Below are 25,789 nucleotides of genomic sequence, written 5' to 3' on the forward strand. Positions count from 1 at the left end.
ACTGAAAGCCGAGCTTCCTTTGAAGTCGTGAAATAAACCGCAACAATTTGGTTCGCGACGAGTCACGATGAAACAGTACGCAAGCGGTTTTTTCTGCCGTACACATTAACGAATATAGCGTTCACAAACGGTTCGCGAACAGTTCTGCTCGCAAATGTGTACCCGCCTTAACAAACCGTTATCATAGAGAACCATTTCTTTGAATTTGACGAACATGCGTGGCGTTCGACTGACTGTGAGTTAGTTATACGTCGCTCACTGTTCTAACAAACCATAGCTTTACGTAATTATAAAACTTTTTATTTACAAAAGCATTATCATTGAAATGTAAATTATAAATTTCTTTTTACCACTCTCTGCACCGATACATTTGTTCTTGAGGATTATAGCCGGTAAGCATCAAAAATCCCAGAAACTTTCTTAGGCAATCCACCGAGAACGTAAAGTCATGTCTGTTATTCTGACCAGCATATGTGACAGATTGTTGTACTATATCACATATAATGTCGTCATCAAATAGCATCTCCAACAACTCTACAGGAGTTTTTCCCTTTAGCGACTGCCTTATTTGTTCTTTCACTTGTACAATATCTGTATTATCCCCAAAGTTTTTTATATAGTCTGACCTACATTTTTGCCAATCTGAATTTAATTTTAGTTTCCGAGCTTCAGTTTTCTTTTGGCGCTTCTGTGAGATTTCGTTTTGAGTGTTATAAGGAGTCTCATCAGATGCCTCGTTTAGAGGTGATAATGATTCAGTATTTATAGCAGCTGAATGTATTTCGAATTTGCCGGGAACATCTTTAGGGCACGTGTCTCCTAGTACGTCGTCATATATTTCTTCAACATCAGACACATCATCGACGTTATCGGGTGGCAATTTAACAATATCAATTCCATCATCTTCATCGTCATCCAAGAAATGGGGGTCATTTATAATATCCTCTAATTCCGCCAATGTATAAAATCGCCTGGTACCCATTTCTGAAAACAATGAATAAACTTCTGCAAAAACCATTTATTGAAATATATTATTATATTATTACAGAATGTGCTACGATAAAAAAATACACAGCATTAGCCACAAGCCCCAAATGGGTATCGCGCTAAAAATCCTAGTACAGTCCTGTGTGCTAGTAATTAAAATTTGCAAATGTGATAATTGGCTAATATATCCTCCAACTGAATAATGCATGCCTAAAATTAATTTAAAGTTAAAAACAATACGAAATCAAATAATTACAAAATAAGCAATATTTCTCTAAACAACTTAACCAACAATTTCTACTTTGTGCTTTGTTTATTCGAAAAATTATGCACAGTAAGTAAAATACCGCCACTTACTATATAAATAGAAATATTGTAACTGCTGCCAACTGATACAAAAAACAACTTGATCCCCAAATGGGGATCGTGACAGGGAATGGGTTAAATAAAAAATATTTATTTAATAAATATTTGTTTATATATTTATAAACCTGTGACGTATGACGCATAATATATTATTATTTGTCATTAATCAAAATTGGATGACGGCTGATGAAAAGTCTTATTGACGAACAACCGGACGACGATGTGCAAAATAGTTTATGGAAAACAAATGGCAGTTGCATATCATCTGGAAGAATTGAAATCATTAGTTGGAGTAAAGCGGTGAGTGGTATTGTACTTGCAATACATTATTGTATGCATAATTGATACAGACAAACCTGCAAAATTAGGAAAACTTGATGATGTAATTGAGAAAGATGTGGAAAAAAGGTTGAATAGACTATAAAACCATGGTTGGCGGGTTTAAACCAAGTGGTTTTTAAAGAAAAAAAACTATTTTTTTCTCTCTATCTTGTTTATATTATTCTAATAATGAAAACTACAGCTCAATAAACTACAAATAAAAATTTGGTATTTAATTTTTTAAATTAATCTAATAATTAAAAAAAACTGTAAGTATACACTAGTAATGTTTAAATTTTCTTCATTTTGTTTTTTTTTTATTTACAAATTCGCATCAACCCGAAGGTTATTAGCGAGAATCAGATTTACAATATTAAATATATTATATATTAACAAAATTAATAGCTTTTAAGTAGTTTAACATATTTGTGAATGAACAATTTGCACCAAGTGCTTTCTCTAAGTTTATTGAGATACCATAATTGATTCTTGCTGTGGAGAAAACTGGACAGTCTACAACAACATGTTTCACCGAGAGTTTAACGTTACACTGCTCACATTTTGGTTCGGATTCTTTAGTAATTAAGAACTTGTGCATGGCACTGGTATGACCTAATCTAAGACGAGTTATTGTCACTTGATCCCTTCTTTTAGTGGGGAAACATCTCCATGGTTTAATGTCCGGTTTAATATTCCGAAGATTGGACACTGAAAATTCCCACCGGTTTTGCCACTCACTTAGGATCCGCGATTTGATAACATTTGAAACATCACTAGCTATCACGTATTTCACAATAATAGAGTCAGCTGAATTGACGGCTTCACGCGCACACTTATCTGCTTCTTCATTGCCTCTAATACCATTATGTGATGGGATCCAAATAAAGATTACTTCCTTATTACAATTTTCTATCTCTATCAGATTTTGTTTTATTTTTTCAAGAATATGATTCTTTGGGTATATTCTTCCTATAGATTGTAGTGAGTTTAGTGAATCAGTTAATTGATATATAAGATATAATATATGTGAGTGCCTCGTATATGGCATATAATTCTGCATTAAGAGTACTATAGTGTATTGGCAACTTATATTTTTGACACATATTAGAGGATATAACTGCTGCTCCCACGCCATCTGTTGATTTTGAAGCATCTGTATAAATTTGAGAGAAATTTGTATACTTTGATAATAAGTTTTGCAGATTTTGATGTATTATACTATGGTTAGTAGTGTGTTTGTCCAATGATGTTAGGGTAGTTATTATTTTAGTACTCCCAAAGTCCATGGTGCAGCAGGTTCAAAACTAACGGGAAAGCAAGGAGGTAAGGTGGTGTTCAAAGATGAGAGATCCCTTTTGATTCGGTGGTAGAAAGGTTTATGTAGAAGTGGTTTATTGGAGAAACATGTTGATAATCGGTTAAGGTGATCATATTTGAAGGTGTGGTTGTTAGGATTTGCATTTGATTTAATTGCATAGGTTAACTTTAAGTACATTCTTCTGTGATATAGTGATGGTTCAGCTGCTTCACAATACAGGCTTTCTATTGGTGTGGTTCTGTAAGCTCCCAAGACAATGCGTAGTGCAGTATTGTGTATTGAATCTAAAATTTTAAGGGAAGACTCAGTAGCCGATGAATATGCTATCGCGCCATAGTCTAATTTAGATCTGATTAAAGTTCTGTAGAGAAAGAGCATAGTTTGTCTGTCTGCCCCCCAGTCTTTTTTAGATAGTGATTTAAGGATATTAAGTCTTGCTTGGCATTCGATTGCCAATTTTTTAATATGTTCTTTCCAGTTTAGATGTTGGTCGAATGTCATTCCTAGAAATTTTACATTATTTTTTCGAACTAGAGGCTTGTTAAATAGTGAGAGTGGAGAGTGATTAGGGTAGCTTTTCTTTGTGAATAATATAAATTGTGTTTTTTCTGTAGAAAATTGAAATCCACAATTTTGCGACCATTCCTCTAGTTGATGTAAAAACGTTTGTAGCATACTCGTGATGTTTTCCATATTTTGGCTTCTCGCATAGATAACAAGGTCGTCTGCGTATAAGAGACCTTTCAGTGGTGAGTTCATATTGGCTAGGACATCATTTATTGCTACTAAAAAAAGTGTAGGGCTTAAAACTGATCCTTGAGGAATACCATTCTCTAGTTTTGTTTTTGGTGATAGCATACCATTAGTTTTAAGGTGGATTGATCGATTGGTTAAGAAATTATTAATGAAAGCTAGGCAGTGTCCTTTGATATTTAAATTATGTAGTTTTTTAACTACTAGGTGTTTCCAAGTGGTATCATATGCTCCCTTGATGTCAAAAAATATTGCGAGGCATTTTTGATTGGCAGCAAAAGCTTCAAGTACGTCATTTTCTAATGCTAAAATATTGTCCATTGTTGACCGATTTCTACGAAAACCACTTTGATTTGGAATTATTAGGTTTCGATTCTCAAGAGTCCATAAAAGCCTTTTATTTACAATTTTTCCATTAATTTACTTATAGCACATGTCAAAGATATTGGTCTATATGAATTTGGATTACTTTTTGGATTGTTTGGTTTTAAAATTGGTATAATAATAGATTCTGACCATTTTGATGGAAATTTATGTTGCATCCATATTAAATTAAATAACTTTAGTAAGTACTGATGAGCCTTTGAAGGTAAATTTCTTATAAATTTTACCGGAATATCATCAGGTCCCGCCGCCGTATCTTTAAACGAGGTAAGGGCTTCATTGTACTCTTGGTGCTCGGTGAGTTTATAGGACTTTTATCTATTTCGTCGAAATCAATAATTAGTTTATGTTCTTTATGTTGCTTAAGTGTGATAAAACTCTGGTTATACTGGGTATTACTAGACCTATGTTTATAAGTGTTAGGCATTTCTTCTGCGATTTTGTTGTCGTTGGTAATAACCTTATCTTGAATATTAAGTAAGTTGATTTTTAAATTCAAATTTTTTCCCGATATTCGTTTTATCTTCTTCCATATGTCACTCATAGGAGTAGAGCTGTTTATTTTAGAAACATAATCAATCCAGGACTGACGTTTAGCTGTCTTTATTGTAAGTCTAGTTATGGCTCGAGTTCTCTTATATTCTAGTTGGTTTTCAAGTGATTTAGTTCTTTTGTATTTATTAAAGGCAGTTTTACTTTCTCTAATGACCTTTTTACAAGATTCGTTCCACCTTGGAACTGTTGTGGAGCGTTTCGTTGGAGCTGTTTTACCGATTGAGTTTTCAGCTGCCTTAATAATTATTTTGGTCAAGTTGTCTAGAGATTCTTCGCCATTAATTATTGTTGTCGAGTACTTGTTTATATCCGACTCTATTCGTTCGGCAAAAAGCTTCCAATCTGCTTTATCCATTTTCCATTTCGGAGAAAAATGGGTTGTGCGGTTATGTTGGTTGTTTTCTATAATTAATGGATACAATGGATAAGATTCAATTTTCATATGTAAGGTAGTTGTTTCGTTCGCAGTTTGTTTTATATTTAGTTGATTTTCTGTAGTTGGGGTGTCTGTTTGACTTGAAGTAGATGTCGGTGTAATGGTTGATATTTCTGGAGGGCTACATATTGAGATTACTTCTGCTGTGGTTGGAGAAGTAGGATTTGGGTTTGGATTGATAGGGTTTTTGCAGTTAGTTGCCGTATGCCCATTTTATTTACAGTTGTAACACGTTAGGTTGCCGCTTGATAAAAAGATTCTATATGAAGTATTATCGTAATTAATTAAAAACGATTCTGGAATTGTGAGATCTGTTGGGCTGATAAAGACTTGTCTCCTAAAGCTCATTATATGATTAAATTCGGGTTAAATTTTTAAAAAGGACATTGTAGATAGAATAACAAGCCCCATGGATTCAAGTTCTTTAATTAATAAATCATGAGGAATGGATGGGCAAACATTAGAGAGAATTATTCTTTCGGAGGGAGTTATATACCGTCTAGCTTGTATAATCTGGTTATTAACTTTAATGTTGCCGTTATTTTCATTCATGAATTTTTCTACGATATTTTCAGATGTTAAATATAAACATATTCTACTGTTTGATAATCTAGAGCAGAATAGTATATTTTTTGGATGGATGATTTCTCCCAGGGGGAGGAGGTAACCTTGTATTTTCGCATCTTCAATGGAATTAAAAATGATAGTTTGCCGGTTTGACGGAAATTTTTGTTGTGTTAGTGCGGTACAGTAACTTCTTTGTGTAGAATTATCCATTTGAGAATTGCCTGGTAAATTTATTTCATTGATTTGCGACATATTCGTTGATGTTTAAACATTCCTAAAGACGGACCTGCCCGCCGCCAGAAAAAAACCGGCCGGAGATACCGGTCAATGGTACTTAAATGTTTTTGTTTATCGTCAAGCAAATATGGATATGAAAATTTTCAATGATGTTAAATACGTACTAATTATATATTTTTGATGAAATTTACAGTAAAACTGTACTTACAGACTAGCAAAAGTGAGTTCAGTTGATCACTAATAACTTCACAAAGTTAAAAGTGAAACTGGAACAAACCATGAAGTGGAGATATCCAGGAGTGGCTAGTATACCTGTTGAATACAAAGCACGTGGTGTTCGTGTGTATTAAGGTATAAAAAAATTGCTTATTACAAGCTTAAATTTTTATTTTAAGAAGATCTTTTCGGAATTAAATCATTCCATCATCAGTTAACTAAAAGAGAGAGTAAAAATACCAATATTAAAAAACACAAGTTAAAATTTAAATATGTAGAAATAACACGTTGGTTTTTTACTACTTACATAAAAAGTTGTTAAAAAACATTGTATGGCCACTTAAAAAAACTTTCGAAGGACATCCGTATTAAAATATAATCCTCATGGTTTTATCAAGGTAAATGCAATAGACTTAACTTGATATGATTATTAATTGATTATTAAAAACTGAAGATGGGGGCATCTTACATGACCCCCTGTAGCTGGTGAAGTTTTTTCAACTTCACTTTAAGTAGTAAAAAACCAACGTGTTATTTCTATATATTTAAATTTTAACTTGTGTTTTTTAATATTGGTATTTTTACTCTCTCTTTTAGTTAACTGATGATGGAATGATTTAATTCCGAAAAGATCTTCTTAAAATAAAAATTTAAGCTTGTAATAAGCAATTTTTTTATACCTTAATACACACGAACACCACGTGCTTTGTATTCAACAGGAATACTAGCCACTCCTGGATATCTCCACTTCATGGTTTGTTCCAGTTTCACTTTTAATTTTAAATTGACGATATGGTCATTTGGGCTAACCAATACATTCGTCTGGCTACAAGGAGGAAACAATTAGAGTTGGACATATGGTTTATTCACCAATGTATTAATAATAATGTAGTTCCTGTATTCGCTAGAGTTAAAACATCAAAAAATGTACCCAGTACATATGTTAATCAACTACAAACCAAACTCCTCAGGAAAGAAATAGGCAAACATTATTCCAAGTTAGATAACATCAATTGTAATATGAAGGTAATGTACAATAGACTTTTACAACATTTTGATAATCTAGACTTAACCTCTTTTTTGCATGATGTACAGGACAAAGTTAACCATTGTGCTTCAGTAAAATTTTTCAAACTTAATAATAAACTTCACAATCTCATTCAACAGAAGTCACATTTAGTGTCCACCAATTCTTCTAATAATAGATCCAAATTTTCTAACTTCAAATTTCACCCTAGAATCAAAAATTTATTCAATATAAATTTCTCACAAGATGAATTAGAACTCTTGAATCATGGCCTCCAATTTTCTATTCCCACAGACATCTCTGAAATAGACCTACAAGAACTTTCCATAGAAATAGACATAATCATAGAAAAACTTTCAATTTCTTTACAACAAAAAAATGTCATTAGAAATAATTGTTTCAAAAAACTTCATGCTGCATACAAAAACTTAACTTCCAATTCACATTTTCATCATCCACATCATAATAGTTTAAAAACTTTAAATTCAATAAAAAAGAAAATAAAAAACCATAATCTAATAATATCCAAATCAGATAAAGGAAATTGCTTAGTAATTCTAGACCACACTGAATACATCAACAAAGTTTCCACCTTTTTGAATAATAATGGCTTCATAGTACTTCCACATGACCCACTTAACAGATTCATTAATAAACAAAAAGCATTTTTAAAGAAATATTCTACTTTTTTCACTGATTTTCATGCACCATATTACAAAATCCCTAGTAACCCATTAATTCCTAGACTGTATGGTCTTCCAAAAATCCACAAAGAGGGCATTCCAATCCGTCCAGTAGTCAGTTTCATCAACACCCCGGTCTCCATAATTTCTAAATTCATACTCAGGGTAATCAAGGACATAACAGGTTTTTCTCCCACTTTTTCCATCAAAAACTCATCCCAACTAATATCCAAACTCAATCACATAAATCTCCTACCAGATATGACTATGCTTTCATTTGACGTTAGCAATCTCTTTACTTCTGTACCTAAACTTGAAACTATTCAGTTAGTCCATGACCTTCTCACATCTAAATCAACTAATCCATCAGTCATCACACCAATAATAGAAATACTTTCCTTTTGTTTATCACAAGATTATTTTTCTTTCAATAATATTTTTTATAAACAACCTGATGGCTTGGCCATGGGAAGTTGTCTTTCCCCCTTTTTAGCTGACCTCTTCATGAATCATCTAGAATCCACTCAAATCATGACTAACAATACAATTCTACACTGGTTCCGTTACGTTGATGATTGCTTAGTGTTCATTAGAGGTAACTCAAATACAGCTTTTTCCTTATTAAACACTATCAATAATATTCACCCCAATATCAAATTCACTATGGAATTAGAATCTAACTTCTCCATCAATTTTTTAGACCTTTCCATCAATAGAATTAATAATGTCTTTGATTATAGCATCTACAGAAAACCCACACAAACAGATCATGTCATACATTTCAATTCTAACCATCCCATTTCACACAAATTATCTGCATTCAACAGTTTCATTCATCGTTTAGAAACCATTCCATTATCCAACACTAACTACATCCAAGAACTAAACATAATCAAACAGATTACTTTCAATAATGGCTACAACCCAGATATCATCCATAAACTCATTTATAAAAAGAAACGTAAATTGCTTCAACAATCAGCTTACCATAACATTACTTCAGATTCCCCATCTTACTTCTCATTACCATTTCACTGTCCAACACTTTCCGAATCAATCAAAAACACTATCCTGAATTCTGTTGAAAATATTAAGATTTCCTTTAAAGTTAACAATAAATTGAGTAGATCATTTTGCAATAGTAAGGACTTTATTGACTTCAGCAAACGCAGTGGGGTTTATAAACTTCAATGTTCTGACTGTGATGCCACTTATATTGGTAGAACTTGTAGATCTCTAGTAACCAGGGCCATATAACATTCTAAGTTAGATAACACTTCTTCTTTCTCCCATCATCTCAAATATCACAATCACACAATCAAGGTACCAGATGATATTTCTCTTCTTCATAACATCCCAGGTAGAGATTATCTCAAACTTGACCTTTTTGAGGATTTGGAAATAGTCAAGGAAAAGAAAAACAGTCCCAATTGTGTTAATCGTCACACCAGCATCAATAGAGACTTTGTTCCACTTCACCGACAATTATTTTCCTGATCTAACTTTCTTTCTGTTAACTACACATCCAGTTTTACTTACTTCTACATTTCTTTCTATTTTCCCACAGCTTATGATCTCCTTATATAATCCGCCATACTTAACTCTATTCTTGTCACCATTAATACACTAACATCCCTTTTCCAATATCCCATTTCCCATCCTCTCCAATAACTACCATCTGACTAATCACACAGGTTTTCTTATAAATACTCACACTACATCTATCAATCTCTTATCACAATCAGTTTCAGTATCCCCAGCTTACATCTTTACATTCATCTCCTACTTCCTTTTCTTTCTCTTTCTTTTATTTCTTTTTCCTCGATTCATCTTCCACAAATTTCAAACCAACTTTTATCTATATCTACTTCATACAAGGAAACAATTAGGTAATAACATTCTCTTTACCGCTTTCAAATGATTTATTAATTTCAACTACCTAACTTAAATTTTGCCTTACCCTGGTATACCAAATTTATTTTACATCACAGTCACTCATTGTTTTACATTCTACCACCTCTTTAAAATACCAAAAATTGCTATTGATTTTACTACACACAAAACACAATTCTTCACTAAAAACTGCCTATTCACAAACTTAAACACAATGACTTTTGCTCCTACTACATCATTCCACTTGACATTGATGGGTACTAACCATGGTACAATGAATACACAAGGTATGATATTGCGCATGACATTTGACAGCTGGCCCAGGAGTGTGATGTAGTTAAGATCGCCTGAACCACCTCGAACCCATTATTACAGCTTAACGTACACATCAATTTTGAAATTATAGTTAAAAAGTGATCTAATTTTTTTTTAAATCTTTTGTTTTGGTTATAATTGAATAAAAAATATATTTTCAGTAGCGTAAAACCTTTACTTCTCCTAGAGATTTAGGCAAAATATTTATTTTTGTTTTCATACATATACTAATAATATAAGTACTCTTTTTGTATGCAAATCCCTTGAAATTTAAAAATTTTCTGCAGAGGAAATACTGTGAATAGGTAAATAGTAGATTTGCTTATTCTGATTCACTGTCACTCACTTCCAAGCAGTTTTACTGAAATAAAAACAAAATAGAGTACAATAGAGAAAAATCTGTTTTACAATTCAATATGGTATTTTAGATGAGTTATAATGAAATTTAGTAAAATAAAAAATATACACATTACTATAACCTACCGATTATTATATGCAAAATTTACTTATCACACAATATAATAATATGAAAATAAGACACAAATTAGATCAAACGCAAAACACAATAAATATTGACTTCAGACGACTTTACACCGGCAAGACAGAAAGCTTGTATAAAAACAAAAGTTTAACAATAATATCGGTTATCAATGGTGACTATTGCAAATTGCAAGTTATGAGATAATAAATATATTTTAAAGTATCTCAATACTGACTGAGTCATCTATTTTATAATAGAAAAATAATTTAGATATATGCTTATATATGTGTCTTTATACAAATGGTGTTTAGTTACTATTTATTTATACTGTATAGTATTTTTTTGTAAAACTGAAAGATTTTATTTGCCATTGTATATCTGGTTTTGTACCTTTTTCAAAGTACGCTGTGCAATTGCTTGTTGCAATAGTGACAATGAAGATAAAATCTTTAGGTTTCATACATTTCCTAAAGATAGCGTGACCAGAAAACTGTGGATTATATCTGGTTGTAGATAGGATAATTTTAATTGTAATACTGCAAGAATTTGTTATACACATTTTAAAACTGAAGATTACCAAAGAAATCTACAACAGGAACTTTTAAATTACGTTTCTAAAAAGGGTCTAAAACTCAAACCTGAGGCAGTACCTAGTCTTTATTTGCCTAAATCAACATCGGCTACCCTTTTAACCAACCAAAAGAAACGCGTACAAGGAGGCGAACACAGAGAGTCCAAAAAGTATGTTGAGCAGCTTCTTACTACTTCTAGGTCAACGACGTAAGTCTAAATCTTTATTTTTATTAATTATTAGTCATGAAACCTTAATGGTTTTTTCATATCGATTTGTTAAGTAAGAAATTAGCCTCAGCCTGCTATGCAATTTGCAATAAGAACTGTTTCGGAGGAAATCAATTTAGCATCTTCCAAAATAACATATTTTTCTTTATTAAATCATGTTATCATTATTAAAATATACAATGTTATCATTATTATAAACAATACCAAGATAATTTGATGTGTGAATATTACAAAAATGTCATTTTAAATGTTGTGCAATATTGTGTGCCCTCACTACACTCATATTCGATGGCCAGCTAGCACATTCGATATAAATAAAGTTGACTTTGTCATTATTTATTTTGATTTTGTGTTTAGTTCAGTAGGTATATATACGTACAAATTTTGTATACCTCCATTACCACTTTTCTGTATCTTTTTAAACATCTGAAATATCGAACTTTGGAGTATAAGTTAATTAACCTGTACCTACGTGTAATAAAAGATAATTAAAACTTGTCTTATAAAGGATATCTATGTTTTATAAAGGATAAATATTATAATAACATAATTTTATCATCTCTTTATAATTACTATAATTAAATTAGCCAAATTATATAAAAAAACTTAAAATTAAAAGTCTTTCCTATACAACTACATTCAAATGTTGCGGGAATAAGCGATCTTGACTACGTCATGCTTGAAAGCGAACCGATTTTGGAACATTATGTATCATACCTTGTGTATTCATTGTACCATGGGTACTAACTGATTTTTCATACCATCTTTATATCAGTTAGGCCAAGACTCCAGAACAGATCAGAGGTAATGTAAGTCGAAAAAACTTCACCAGCTACAGGGGGTCATGTAAGATGCCCCCATCTTCAGTTTTTAATAATCAATAAGTTAAGTCTATTGCATTTACCTTGATAAAACCATGAGGATTATATTTTAATACGGATGTCCTTCGAAAGTTTTTTTAAGTGGCCATACAATGTTTTTTAACAACTTTTTATGTAAGTAGTAAAAAACCAACGTGTTATTTCTATATATTTAAATTTAAACTTGTGTTTTTTAATATTGGTATTTTTACTCTCTCTTTTAGTTAACTGATGATGGAATGATTTAATTCCGAAAAGATCTTCTTAAAATAAAAATTTAAGCTTGTAATAAGCAATTTTTTTATACCTTAATACACACGAACACCACGTGCTTTAACTTCACAAAGCGTAGTTAAATTTTGAAAACTTGTTCTCACTTAATTTAAACTATTTTGGAGATCCAAAAATAAACACACCGTTCTGATATACTATCAGCAGTATCTCGCTTCATTTTGTTATCTTAACAAAAATAAAATAATCCAAGACCGGTCCTGATGGAGATCCTTTTGGGCTTCTCTATTTTATTTTATTATTCAACAAGGTGGTTCCCCCGTGGCATCGTTCGCTGTGAGCGACGGCGAGGCGATCAGATGGTTCAGGGGATTCCCAAGGTGATCTTCTATGATTCCAGTATAATAGTTTTGGTACTTGGTACTTATTTTATAAATTAAATGCTTGTATAGTTATTATTAAATTAGAAAAGAAGAAGATGTCAGGTTTAAGTGGACGAAAGCGTGATTTAGTATGGAATTCCTTTGAAAGTATTAAAATTAGCGACAAAATAGGTGAAAGGGCAAAGTGTAAAAAATGTAGCATAACTTTAGAAGATCAGGTATCAAGAATGAAGAATCACTTAACTACAAGAGAAAATTAGTTAGGTAAAATTGTTTATTAAACGCATATATTTTAGAACAAGATTTAATACAAATTAAAAGAACGAAATTCTTGTATATTGAACGTTGTAAAACAATTACATACTTAACAAATATATAGTTCTTGGAAGTATTTTGCTAAGGTTTCCAAATTACTTGTTTTGAACGCTTCCTTCTTTACTAACTTCACTCTCTTCGTCGTCCAGGGCTTCTAGTCGAATTTTAACAGAACTTAAATCAGGTATCTGAAAATATCATATTGTTGAGTTAGATTTTCTAAAATTGTCTTTACATTATATATGGTAACTAAAAGTTAACATGACATGGTAAGATAAGATATTTCACCCTCTTTTGTTTAAGATTATTGAATCTTAAATACAAGATGTTTAACTCTGCATCAATTAATTTACAACCATACAATATTACTCTTAAAAGTAGACACAACGTGTCTGTACCGTATTTCAGGCATACAATGCAGTGTAGTGTACGAAGGATAGGTCCATGCAAACTAAATGAGAATTTTCTTGACAACGTTGCCGCTCTTCACGGCAGCAACGGTACGAACAACATACAATCAGAGATATAGAATATATCAATTATAGAAATAATAGTTCATATTTCTCCATTATATTATAAAACAAATGCAACAAACAGCTTCCGTACAAATTATATTAGCTACGTATAAATAAAAAACATTTATAGTGTTGACGTTTTGGGCTATCTTATTATTAGTCAATTTTCAAACCAATTCAACCTCACAGGGCGTTTAATAAAAATGCTTTTGTATAGTTAAGATTTTTACATCTTAAATTATTGTTTTCAAAATGGCCCAACATAAAATAGTCTGAAACTTCAACACTATAAATGTTTTTTATTAACATATTTTTTTGGCCGTTCACGAGTGAATTGAAAGAAAAAGTTATTCAGTATTGTCAGAAAATTATTAATTGTTTGATGAGCGCTGAGAAAAAGAAGCAAATGAAAGTATTAGGCAGGTACATGTAGAGGATTAAAGCTGTTAACTGCTGTAGGACAGGGATACAAAAGGAGGATTTATTTATGATTATTCACAGAATGGGCGAAATATGGCAAACCCGCTTGCAATACATAACCTCACTAATTTTAACGTTTGAAACGCAGTATATGGGTTTCCCGTACAAAACCTCTTTTATTTAAGTTAGTTCAGGTCGACTGTTTTAATTAGACCACTCTGTATAATCGTAACCACGTTCAATTCTAATAAGCATACTTAGATTATCCAATTATATGGTAGCGTCAAATACTTTGGTCAGCGTCGGATCCAACTGCGAGCGATGGCCCGCCTCTCAAACCAAGTGATTAATTTTTTTTTAATTATACATATAAGAAGATTATAAAAACATTCAGTAGTTTTTTAAGTGAATAATTATACATTTTTTTGAAATTACACTATATGAATTATATAAATATATTTTATTACGATGGGACCTGTCCCGGTGAGCCGGTAGGCTAAAACGGGCTGGTATAGTAGATAATCGATATAGATAGGTCCGATCAGCCCTCTTTCTTAACAATGCTGGATCCGCCGCTGACTTTGGTACACTCTTCTTTTTCTTCTTCTTTTTATGTAGACATGACTCTGTCAGTTTTTCAATGTGCCCCCAGTAAGTTGTCGTTCCATTGTTTTCATGGTCTTCCTACTGATGAAACCGTCTCTTACCGTCTTTACTACTCTATTTGTTGTCATTCGGTGTATATGATTGTTCCATTCTACTATTTCTTACCCAGTTCTTGATGTTCTCCACCTTGCATCCACGTCGTATATCTGTACTTCTATCTGTATCCCATAGTGTCTTACCATCAATTTTTCTAAGTGTTTTTATCTCTGCTGTTTCTAACATCCTTTTTGTCCTCTCTGTGTCAGGTCGTGTTTCTGCCGCGTATGTCATTATTGGTCTGATGACTGTTTAGTAAATTCTGCCTTTCATTTCGTTCCCGATATTTTTATTTCTCCATACTGTTTCATTCAGGCAGCCTGCGGCTCTGTTTGCTCTATTCACTTGATCTTCCACTTCAGTGTTGAGCTTTCCGTAGCTAGATAATGTGATGCCTAGATATTTTATCTCCATCACTTGTTCTATTATCTGACCTTCCAGCCCCAATTTACATCTTACTAAATTTGTTGTTGTAACCATGCAACTTTGGTACAGTCCAAAAATAATATTAGATGGAAACGGCTATCTTTCTGGCTGTCATAAGGTCTTTAATTTATTTATTTATTTTCAACGGGCTGCTGCCCAATAAGATTAACAATGTTTACAATGTATACAATAACACAAAATAAAGTATAAATATCACAAACTTCACCCCGTAATTTAGTTTCACACATCAAAATGATGATTACCTATTCCACGGCCACTCAAATAAACACATGCCTGAGACCAGAAATGAACTCGGCTTTCGATGCAAAAAAATCTAGATCTGGGTGATTATTTGCCCTTCTTAGTGCTCGAGATAAAAAATTATTATATCCATAGTTCGTTCTGTGAAGAGGAACATAAAATTATGCCATAAATCATCTTTGCATCTTTAATTAATCGTCGGTCATACAATGAGAGAATACCAAGTTGGGTTTCAATTTGATCATTTACTTGATTTAATTCAAAAGGCATACCCTGTTTATATGCTACATATTTCAACAACTTATGTTGAACTGTCTCAATTTTTGATATGTAAATATTATAAGATGAAGACCATACACAAGAACAATAGGTACTCTAGATGAGGTCTGACTAAAGAACAATATAGTAATTTAATCGCTTCTGTAATTTGTATAGTAATTTAATATTCTGAAAGTCTTTAGTAAATCTTTTTATAAAGCCAAGCATTTGTAAAGACTTGGGAATTATTGGGATATAATGAGATTCAAATAAAAGTTTAGAGTCGAAATTAATTCCCAGATCACGAATTTTCGGTAACCCAGTCAACAAGAATGTTCTGTATATTACAATTATATTCCATTGGGTCTCTCGACCGTCCAAAACAAACAGCATGACACTTGAATGCGTTCAGGGTCATGGCATTTAACACACACCACTCACTCAACCGATCTAGATCGTGTTGAAGATTAACACAATCTTCCATATTATTGATAATTGTGTAGAACTTAAGATCATCCGCAAAAAGAAGAGGTGAACTGTGATGGAAGCAGTGGTGTATATCATTGATGAATATGTTAAATAACAGGGGTCTCAAATGAGAACCCTGGGGTACTCCTGAATGAACCTTAATCTCACTGGAAACAAAATTCCTGATACGCACCATCTGAACTCGGTCAATTAAGTAAGTTCTCAGCCATCTAAGAAGTGACCCGATCAAAAGCCTTGAAGAAATCAGTGTATAGTGCATGTACCCTATAGCCCCTCTCCATGGCCTTGCTCAGGAAGTCCACAAATACTAGTATATTACATTCAGTTGATCTGCTATTCCGAAATCGAAATTGTTGGTGTACTAGCTGTTTTTCAAGTGAAGCTTTAAGATAGTCACATACAAAACATTCAAATATCTTTGGTATTACACTAATTATACTAATGGGCCTGTAATTATTCACCAATGGATTATCTCCCGCTTTAAAAATAGGTGTTAAAACATTATTTTTCTAGCATTCTGGAAATTCACCCTTATATTTAAGGATAGATTAAAAATGTGAAAAAGAAGTCTGGATAATATAAAACAATAATTCTGAGAAAGCTGGGAGGCAATCCATCAGGAATAGGAACCTTATTTACATCCAGTTCTGATAATTGTAAGTAAATATGAGATATAGTTATGTTGAAACCAGTCAAGTTAGTAAGACCAAGTGAAGGTGAATCACTGGGATGTCACATATTTAAATGGAATACACTGTAGAAAAATATTCTGCAAAAAGATTTACAAAATCTGGACTGGATTTAACACCACCGTAACTCAACACAGCGGGCAAGGAAGGCTTTCCCCTCTGTGAATTCATAAACGACCAAAATCCATTCAAATTATTTCCTAGTGATAATTGTGTTAAAGAAATACGATTTCTATAGCTAGGCCACCCAAATAAATTAACCCCATTTTCAAGCTTGGCATTTTTCAATAAAACCTTAGCCTTAACATACCTTAACATTTTCGATAGAATTTATTCCCGGATTTTTGCCAAAAGATGTTTCTTCACCAGTACTACATAAGACACAGTCTTTAGAAGCTTTTAGAGACGTGTACAACGCCAACCTTTCCCTGGACAACAAAATTTTCTCTTCCGCCAATTTCTTTTCTCTGTTACAAAGTAAAGCCCATTGTGTTTGTAACTCCTTCAATTTCTCTTTATATGTAGTTTCCATTCGTTTAGCTTCTACGAGAACCTGTTTGTCCTCTTTCAGTTTTTTGTGAGAGTCTTGCATTAGAAATTCCAATTCAGCCTCTTTATCCTCGAGTTCCCTTTCTCTCTCGGTTAGATTTTGTTTTAGTGCTGTCATCTCGAATTTTTGACGCTGTAATAGATTTCTTTCTTGATTCAGTCTGTCAGTTAAATTTTTGGCTTCCGAAATTGCTGTTTCGGCTTCTGCTTTGGCACGTTCTACCTCATATGAATTAACTAGTTTAGTGGAAGTTTCAAATTTGGCTTTTTCGGAAGCTAATTGGAGTTTTTCTTCAGTTACTTGCATTAACAGTCTTTCTTGTTCAGTCAACAAAGATTCTTTTAACGTCTGAAACAAATAAGATACTGATAAATTGATTTTTGATAAAACTTACATATTTTTGTTAAAGCTTTATTATTTAACCCAAATTATTTAATTGTCAGTGTCTTCAAATGTGTCATAGAGAATAACATAAGAGTGTGGAGTGTGGGTCATATAACAGGAAACCAAGCTTAGAGAAGACAGAACTTTGCTATAATGATCGCCAAACTCAATCGAGAAGTCACTTAAAGGAGGAGAAACTCGAAAGAGACATCGCTAGTTATAGCTATGTAGAGAAAGAGAGAGCAGGTAGCTAAGGAAACCGAAATAGCAAACTATCAAGCATAGGTATATATAAAATATGTCTGACCAATCAAAAACAAAACTACTTTTAATGTAGCATTCCTCAACAAGCGTCCGAGACAGGCGAGACCGATTGTGGTCTTCCCATGTCTGCTCTTAAAGCAATTATATCAAGGTCTTTCTTCAGCTCGAGACAGAGACAAGCGACAAATGACTGTAGCCTATCTACATATGTCTCATCAGTCACCTTCGAGTGCAGTATTAAATTGGGTCGTTGCGCGACATTTCTGTTTTAGCACTGCGTTAGCTTTTTCTACATCTTACTGATATACTTAAGTATAGACGCACGTTTCGCGTATGTCTCTTGTCTCGGTCGCGTACTCATTTTAAGGAACGATAGATCACTTGGTCTTTCGTTGTCGGTTTTTCAGTCAGTCGGTTGTCAGTCTTTTCGTGTGGAACGCTACCTTAAGCAACGACAAAAATCTTAAGAAAACATTAAAAGGAATACACTTCAGTAAAATACCTGCATTCTGATACAAGAATCAGAAAAAATATCAGCATATTACAGAAGATAGAAGCAAAAAAAGTTATACCATTTACCTTAAGTTGTTCCCTTTCTCTTTCTATAAGATTCCTGCTATACTCAGCTTCTCTTTCAAGAGCTTTACTTCGAGCCATTAAAGTAGCGGATGCCTGCTGTAAAGCCCATCGATCCTCTTGAGCGTTAGTACTTTGCTCTGCTAATTTCAACTCTAAGTTTCTGACCAAAGAGAGAAGGTGAGCTCGTTCGTTTTCCGCAGATTCTCGACACTTTTCTAGAGTCTTCTTCATTACTAGAACATTAAGTATATTATAACAAAAAACTTATAAACTGCCTATTGTAGATAAGTAAATGCGAATAAATATAAAGTATGTGAAAGGTGCCTATAATCCACGTCTATTTTCATGGTTCTAGAGGACAGGGAGTTGAAGAAATGACACAATAAAGCTTCGAAAATTGGCACAGTAAGACGGATTGATATGCAGTTCGATTCGTTAGAGCGTCAGGAAATTTTGTGAAATATTGCGATTATGAAGAAATGAAAAATTGCATTTGTGCATAAAAAAATGCATTTTCCAGAGTTGCAAATTAAAAAAAAAATGTAACTCTGCAAATATTGAATAAAATGTCACTGAACACGAATATCATGTTAAGTCACCGGACAATGGTTACCAAAAATCCTGGTAAAAAACTTTGTTTAATGGAATTTAAATTTTTTTAAATTGACCTTCTTTTTATAGTAAATTTGGTAGCACTGATGCTATTTCAGGTAACGAGTTCTTTACCTACTTTCACCTATTTACTGTATACAGCGATAGTATCAAAGAATGCGCATATACAAGGATCTAACACTCATTTTTTAGCGTCGGCAAAGGTTATACACATGTTATAGAAAAGAATCAAAGGTTGATCAAGATTTTAGTAGTTCCATATTTGTACTACTCGGGAGCGGTCATGTCTGTGCTATTACTGGTTCTAAATTATGAAAGAGTGGGGCAACAAATGCAACTTTAGATATTGTTATATGTAGATGCAGCGTGGTCAAAGAATAGCATTAAAGTTTTGCGTTTTATAAAATTTTTTGAAGAAAATAAAATATTATTTTAACTTTTAATAAATGATTCTTTGTTGAAAAAAATATTATGATTAAAATTTTTAATTTAAATATATACAAATCTGCAAGTAATACAATAATTAAAACTCTCTTCTTATTAGAGAGTCAATCACCGGGAGAGAAAGCTCAAAAAATTGTAAGGTGTTTCAATCAAAAAACAATTCCTGATCTTGTTAGTACGCTAGAATTGCTTTTTAGCACGTACACCAAAGAATTAATTTTTAACATTTGAATATTCGAAATTTTGTGAAGTATAATTTCGGATTTTTAAATTAAAAAAAATCAATTAGTAAGTCTCAAATAACCCTTTTTTAGAGCTCAACAAAGGAAGATGAGAAAAATGGCAAAAAGGCTGCTGGGACTTGGACCCTAGCAAATCCCAAGAAAACCAAATCAGCAACACCCGAGGATAAAAAGAGACTTCGGGATAATACCATCACCCCCCTCGTAACAGAGTTGCTAAGAAACGAAGGGGCTCTAACGAGCAGACTAGGTCATAAAGCACCGTGACTAAAGTATTCAGTATGGTGGTAGCACACAGACACCATCCTGATACTAAACTAGACCGGGCTCAAGCAAATTTAATCATTAACAAACTGGAGCAAGCACTTAATAAGGTTCCTGTCGGAGGTCAAAATGAACTTCTGCAGTTCCATAAAACATCGTTTAGCGAAGGGACCCTGTGGGTGAACTGTGTTGACGAGTATACAAAAAAATGGACCAATAAAGTCGTGAAGACTACTGAGGGCCTGTGGGTGAACATTTCACTATGATTCGATAAATAATTAATGATTGTTTGGTTTTTTTATACTTTTTTTACATACATTTATCAAATTTCTATTGTCTTCCTCACCTTCGCTGAAATGATATTCGTGTTCAGCAACCTCGGAAACCCTAGTCTATCCATTGAATAATTTTAAAACTTGTGACATTGCCTCTTGAGCTCAAAAGCTGATTTTTATTTGTAAAATAACAGTAGAAAATCTTCTAATTTTAATAAGTTTTGCAAATGTATCTTTAAATTTGTTATTATGTATTGAAAAACTATTTAGTCTAATTTAAATTAAAATAAGCTTAAAGTCTTCATGGTATGTCGTTATGTCAGATTTTTCTTTATAATTGTATTCTATTAGATAAATTTTGTCATATAATACTTCGCACGCTACGATTGACCCGATAGTATCAAAGGTACATGCCTTAAACTTCTTTGTCATGCCACCTATTCTCAAGTTGAACGACGTCAGAGTGGAAGTGAAGGTTGTAGCCCAACTACCGCAGCCTCTACTATAATTTAACAATATTAGCTAACTCCACCTCCCTTGGTCGTAGAAAACTTTTTTTTTAATATTTGTCTTGACTTCAGTTACAAGAATTAATAAGTTAAAATGTGTGTAATTTATAGGAAGCGCTGTAGCTAGTAAATATTTTTATTTCTACTAAAAAATATACCTAATCGATAAAATCGATAAAAAATATAATAAACGTATTTCGAAAACGAATTGACCGATCGGGTCTTGGGAAGTCTCATTTGATTTTTAATGAAAAAAAAAACTAGAATATAATGCCGTTTTGATAAAAAAAGGATTTTTACAAATGTTGGGTCAAACATAAAAAATGTCGAAAAATTTACATTTTTGAACCTTTAATCGATAATTTTACATAAACTATTGGGTCAAATTTAATGCAGCGTAGCTCAAATTCAACTTTTTTAAGTTCTTTATTACTATTATACCCGTTTTACTCTAAAATATTGATTTGATACAATAAACATAAAAATAATCAAAAAACACCGTTTTTGCACCTTTAAAATGCCATAAAAAAATTATAATCAACATTTTTAGTTGCACTCACTTGGAGATTACTCCAAGCATTGCCCTTCGTAAAGCTGTTCTGGTATCAAAAATTCACTAATTAATGCACGTTTTTTTCTCTACAGCTTGGGCTAAACTGGACAGATAACTTTCATGGCCATAAATACCTTGTGTCTTCAAGTTACAATTAACAGTCAACCTGTCCCATTGAAGAATGAAGTCAAATATTTGGGCCTTCATCTTGATCAAAAATTAAAGTGGAAGACACATACCCGAGCAAAAAAGCAGCAACTAAATATCAAAACCCAGCAAATGAACTGACTTTACTGGCAAAAATAAAAATTCATACTAGATAAAAAGCTAATAATATATAAAACTATACTGAAACCCATCAAATCTACGGTGTAGAATTTTGGGTATGTGCAAAACCTTCAAATATAGAAATCTTACAAACATATTAGTCCAAAACGCTGAAGATGATGGCAGATGCTTCTTGGTATGTATGAAGACCTTAAAATACCGTTCATAAAAGACAATATACACAAACATGCAGCTAAACACAGGAATGTAATTTAATACTGAGAATGTAACGAGTAGATTGTAAATAAACAGTTTAATAAAAAATAGCATAAGTAATAGAAATAATACAACTATTTTACTTACGTAAGATTTCCTTTTCTTTAGTTTGAATACTTTGTTCTCGCGCTAAAGCCAATACGTCGTAATTTTGAATAACTTTTTCTTCAATACCTTGTAGAAGCCTAACATTATGACCCAACAGTTCAATTCCTGCATCAACTTTTTGCGTTAGTACAGGACCTTCACCTAAAAGGGAGGTTTCCCTTTGTTTCATCTCCTTAATATAATCTATTTGCATGACATGTTCTGCCTTAATGTCTTCCAATTTTTGAGTGTACACGTCTTTCAAGAGTTTCATTTCATTTCTATGCTGTTCTTCCATCGTTTCCATTTTTTCTTTGTAATACGTAATCTGTTCTTCGTTGTTGACTTTGAAAGTACTGAATTTTTCTTCGAAAAAGCTAGTTATGTTTTTTAATTCATTCCGTAAATTTTCCTCTACACTAACTGAACCTCTTTCAATTAGATCCATTTGTTTTCTAAAAAATTTAAAAAAATATTGCTTTTTAAAAAAGAAGTTATTTTAAATGAAATACCAACAAAACGAAAATAAAAACTAAAAATAAAGAAAAGACAGTTAAGATTTGATTTCACGTATAGTGCCTCTGTATATTCATCATCATCATCATAAGTGGCTCGACAATCCGTTGTGGATCTTGGCCTGCTCACAAAGAAATCGCCACTCCTGTCGATTCCTGGCAACTTCCCTCCATCTTCTAACCCCTAGAATCTGTAGGTCTTCTTCCACATCATCAATCCATCTCATTCGTGGTCGTCATCTGCTTCTTGTGCCCTCTGGTTTTGAAAATGTTAATCTCTTCGTGTATTCGTGATCTGACATCCTAGCAATGTGTCCAGCCCATCTAAGTCTCTGCACTTTAACGAATTTCACAATATCTGGATCGGTGTATAACTGATACAGTTCAAAGTTGTATCTTCGACACCATAGCCCATTTTCATTTACGGCCCCAAAAATCTTTCTAAGAATTTTTCTCTCAAAAATACCAAGAAGTCTTTTATCATTTTGAGATAAGATCCACGTTTCAGCCCCATATATCAAAACTGGTCTTATTAAGGTCCTGTATATATTAAGCTTTAGTGCACGTTTTATATTTTTATTTTTTAAATGTCTCTGGAGGCCGTGAACAGTTCTGTTTGCTATTGCTATGCGTCTTTTTATTTCGTCGCTTGTCGTGTTTGTTGCGTTTACTAGCGATCCAAGATATTTAAATTCTTTGACTTGCTCAAAGGTATGGTTGTTAATTTGAATTCTTTGTTGGATATTTCGAGGGTTTTTAGAAACCAACATATATTTGGTTTTTTCCTCGTTTACCACAAGTCCTAATTCACTTGCCGCGTCCGCAAGCCTTGTAAAACACTGCACCATGTATCTCATACTTCTGCCCACTATAACTATATCGTCAGCGAATGCGAGAATTTGCGTCGATCTATTAAAAATAGTTCCATTCATTCTAATATTTAATTGTCTGATTGCCTTTTCCAAGGCAATATTAAAGAGCAGACACGCCAACGCGTCCCCCTGTCTTAGACCATTATTAATGTCAAAGAACGTAGAGTTTTCTCCTTCAATTCTAACGCATGAGCTTACGTTTTGCATTGTTAGGTGGATCAACTTAACTAACTTAGGTGGGATCCCAAAGTCTATTATTGCATTATATAATGCAGTTCTTTTCACACTGTCATAGGCTGCTTTGAAGTCAATGAAGAGATGATGTGTTTCTATGTTATATTCTAGTGACTTTTCTAGAATCTGCCTATGTGCTTGAATTTGATGTGTAGTTGACTTTCCAGCAGTAAATCCGCATTGATATTGACCAACAATATCCTTTGTAAAATGTTTAAGTCTTTCAGATAATACATTGCCGAAGATCTTATACGCAGATGCTAACAGAGTAATGCCTCTATAGTTCTTACACTCCAGTTGATCCCCCTTTTTATGCAATGGACATATTATTCCCTTCAGCCACTCTTCTGGTACCCATTCATTCTACCATATAAGTACTATTAGTTTATGGATTGCTGCAAAAAGTTGATCACCACCTTTTTTATACATTTCCGAACAGATGTCATCGATTCCTGGGGCTTTATTGTCTTTGAGTTTTAGGATCGCATTTGACACTTCTCTTCTTGTTGGGTCTTCACTGTGTAGTTGACGTTGTATATTTTGTTCATTTTCTATATTGTACTCTCCTTCAATATCGTTTATATTTAGATGTTCGCTGAAATGTTGTGCCCATCTGTTAAGAACTGAGTTTTGATCATGTAGAATTTCACCGTTAGTGTCTTTACAAATTTTTAATCGTGGTTTAAATTCTCGACGGCTAATATTTAAGGATTTGTAGTATTTCCTCGTTTCATTTGTATCGAATAAACTTTGTATCTCACTGAGAGTGTTCTGTTCGTATTCCCTCTTCTTACGTCGATGGATACGTTTTTCCTCTCTTCTAAGACGTCTATACTCTTCTTTTTTTCTCCGTGTACAACCTGCGTCAATGGTTTTTTGATATGCTGCGTTCTTTCTATTTGTGGCCATTTCGCACTCATGATCAAACCAATGATTTCTTTTTTCTGACTTGGTTTTGCCCAATATTTCAACGGATTTCTGTAACACAATATCTCGTATATTTGCCCATAGTTGGTTAATATCTTCTTCTTCTTCTAAGTTTTTTGTCCTTATTTGGTCTTCTATTTGCTGTCTGTATACATTTGCAATGTCGGGATCTTTTTCTCCTCTGTATATTCGCTTACACGTTTTCATCCTACCAGGATTCATCAGAGCAACTGATGTCCGGAACTGTCCGTTCCGAACGTTGGCGATCATTCTGGCTATGATGACTTTGTTGGTTGCTATACGGAATAGCTGTGTTGAGGTCTTTCTATACAATGCTCCCAGGTTAGCAAGCCATGATATTCTTCTTCGTCCTGGGGTCCTTTTTCCTTCAATTTTACTTACAAAATGCATTGGTGTAGCTTATATTTGCCTTTATTTCTCATTATATGTCCCAAGTACTGCAGCTTACGGCCCTTCACAATGTTGACCAAATCCGCAGTTGTGTTCATCATCCGCAGTACTTCTTTATTGGTGACTTTGTCTGTCCATGGTACCTTTAGGATCCTTCTGTATAACCATAGCTCAAAAGCCTTGATTGATTGAAAAAGTTTTGATAGAGTTTCCGCCTTCAATGTCCACGCTTTTACTTCGTACAGAACAGTACAGAAGCACTGAGTACACGTAACATTTAAGAGCCATATTTTGGTTTATAGAGTGAGGTCATCGCTGTTGAACACAGAACTCCTAGTCAAGAATGCACTTTTTGCCTTTCCGATGGGATATATAATCTCTTGGGTATTGTCCCACGACTCATTGAATATAGTTTCCAAGTAGTTGTACTGTGAGATACGTTCAATTCTCATTTGGTTCACATACAGATTTGGTACAATTATGTTTTCCTTGCTGATGATCATTAGCTTGGATTTGCTGGTGTTATATTCAGTCTATATGTTCCACTTGTTTCCGTTATATTTTTTATAAGTTTTGCAGCCCTTCTATGGTATTGGAAAACACTATTGTATGATCTGCATACCGCAGGTTATTGA

The 25,789-nt window shown here is 33.1% G+C and overlaps 1 protein-coding gene across 2 annotated transcripts in view; it reads right to left on the minus strand.

The window, feature by feature from the left end:
- Window positions 1–383: 383 nt before the first annotated feature.
- twy (fas-binding factor 1 twitchy) overlaps window positions 384–25,789 on the minus strand; it is a 43,946-nt gene continuing 18,540 nt past the window's right edge. The window contains exons 5-9 of one of the 2 annotated variants that reach the window (XM_072537506.1): window positions 22,196–22,650; window positions 18,667–18,899; window positions 17,200–17,787; window positions 13,229–13,317; window positions 384–984 (exon numbers count right to left, since the gene is read on the minus strand). In XM_072537506.1, the coding sequence (XP_072393607.1) occupies window positions 930–984; window positions 13,229–13,317; window positions 17,200–17,787; window positions 18,667–18,899; window positions 22,196–22,650 (1,420 nt within the window). In that variant the 3' untranslated portion in view covers window positions 384–929. Of the gene's footprint in view, window positions 985–1,146; window positions 1,198–13,178; window positions 13,318–17,199; window positions 17,788–18,666; window positions 18,900–22,195; window positions 22,651–25,789 lie in introns of those variants that run through there. The other variant, XM_072537507.1, reaches the window with a different exon arrangement.

Source organism: Diabrotica undecimpunctata, chromosome 7 (assembly GCF_040954645.1).
Source record: "Diabrotica undecimpunctata isolate CICGRU chromosome 7, icDiaUnde3, whole genome shotgun sequence".
In the NCBI taxonomy this organism is placed as follows: domain Eukaryota; kingdom Metazoa; phylum Arthropoda; class Insecta; order Coleoptera; family Chrysomelidae; genus Diabrotica; species Diabrotica undecimpunctata.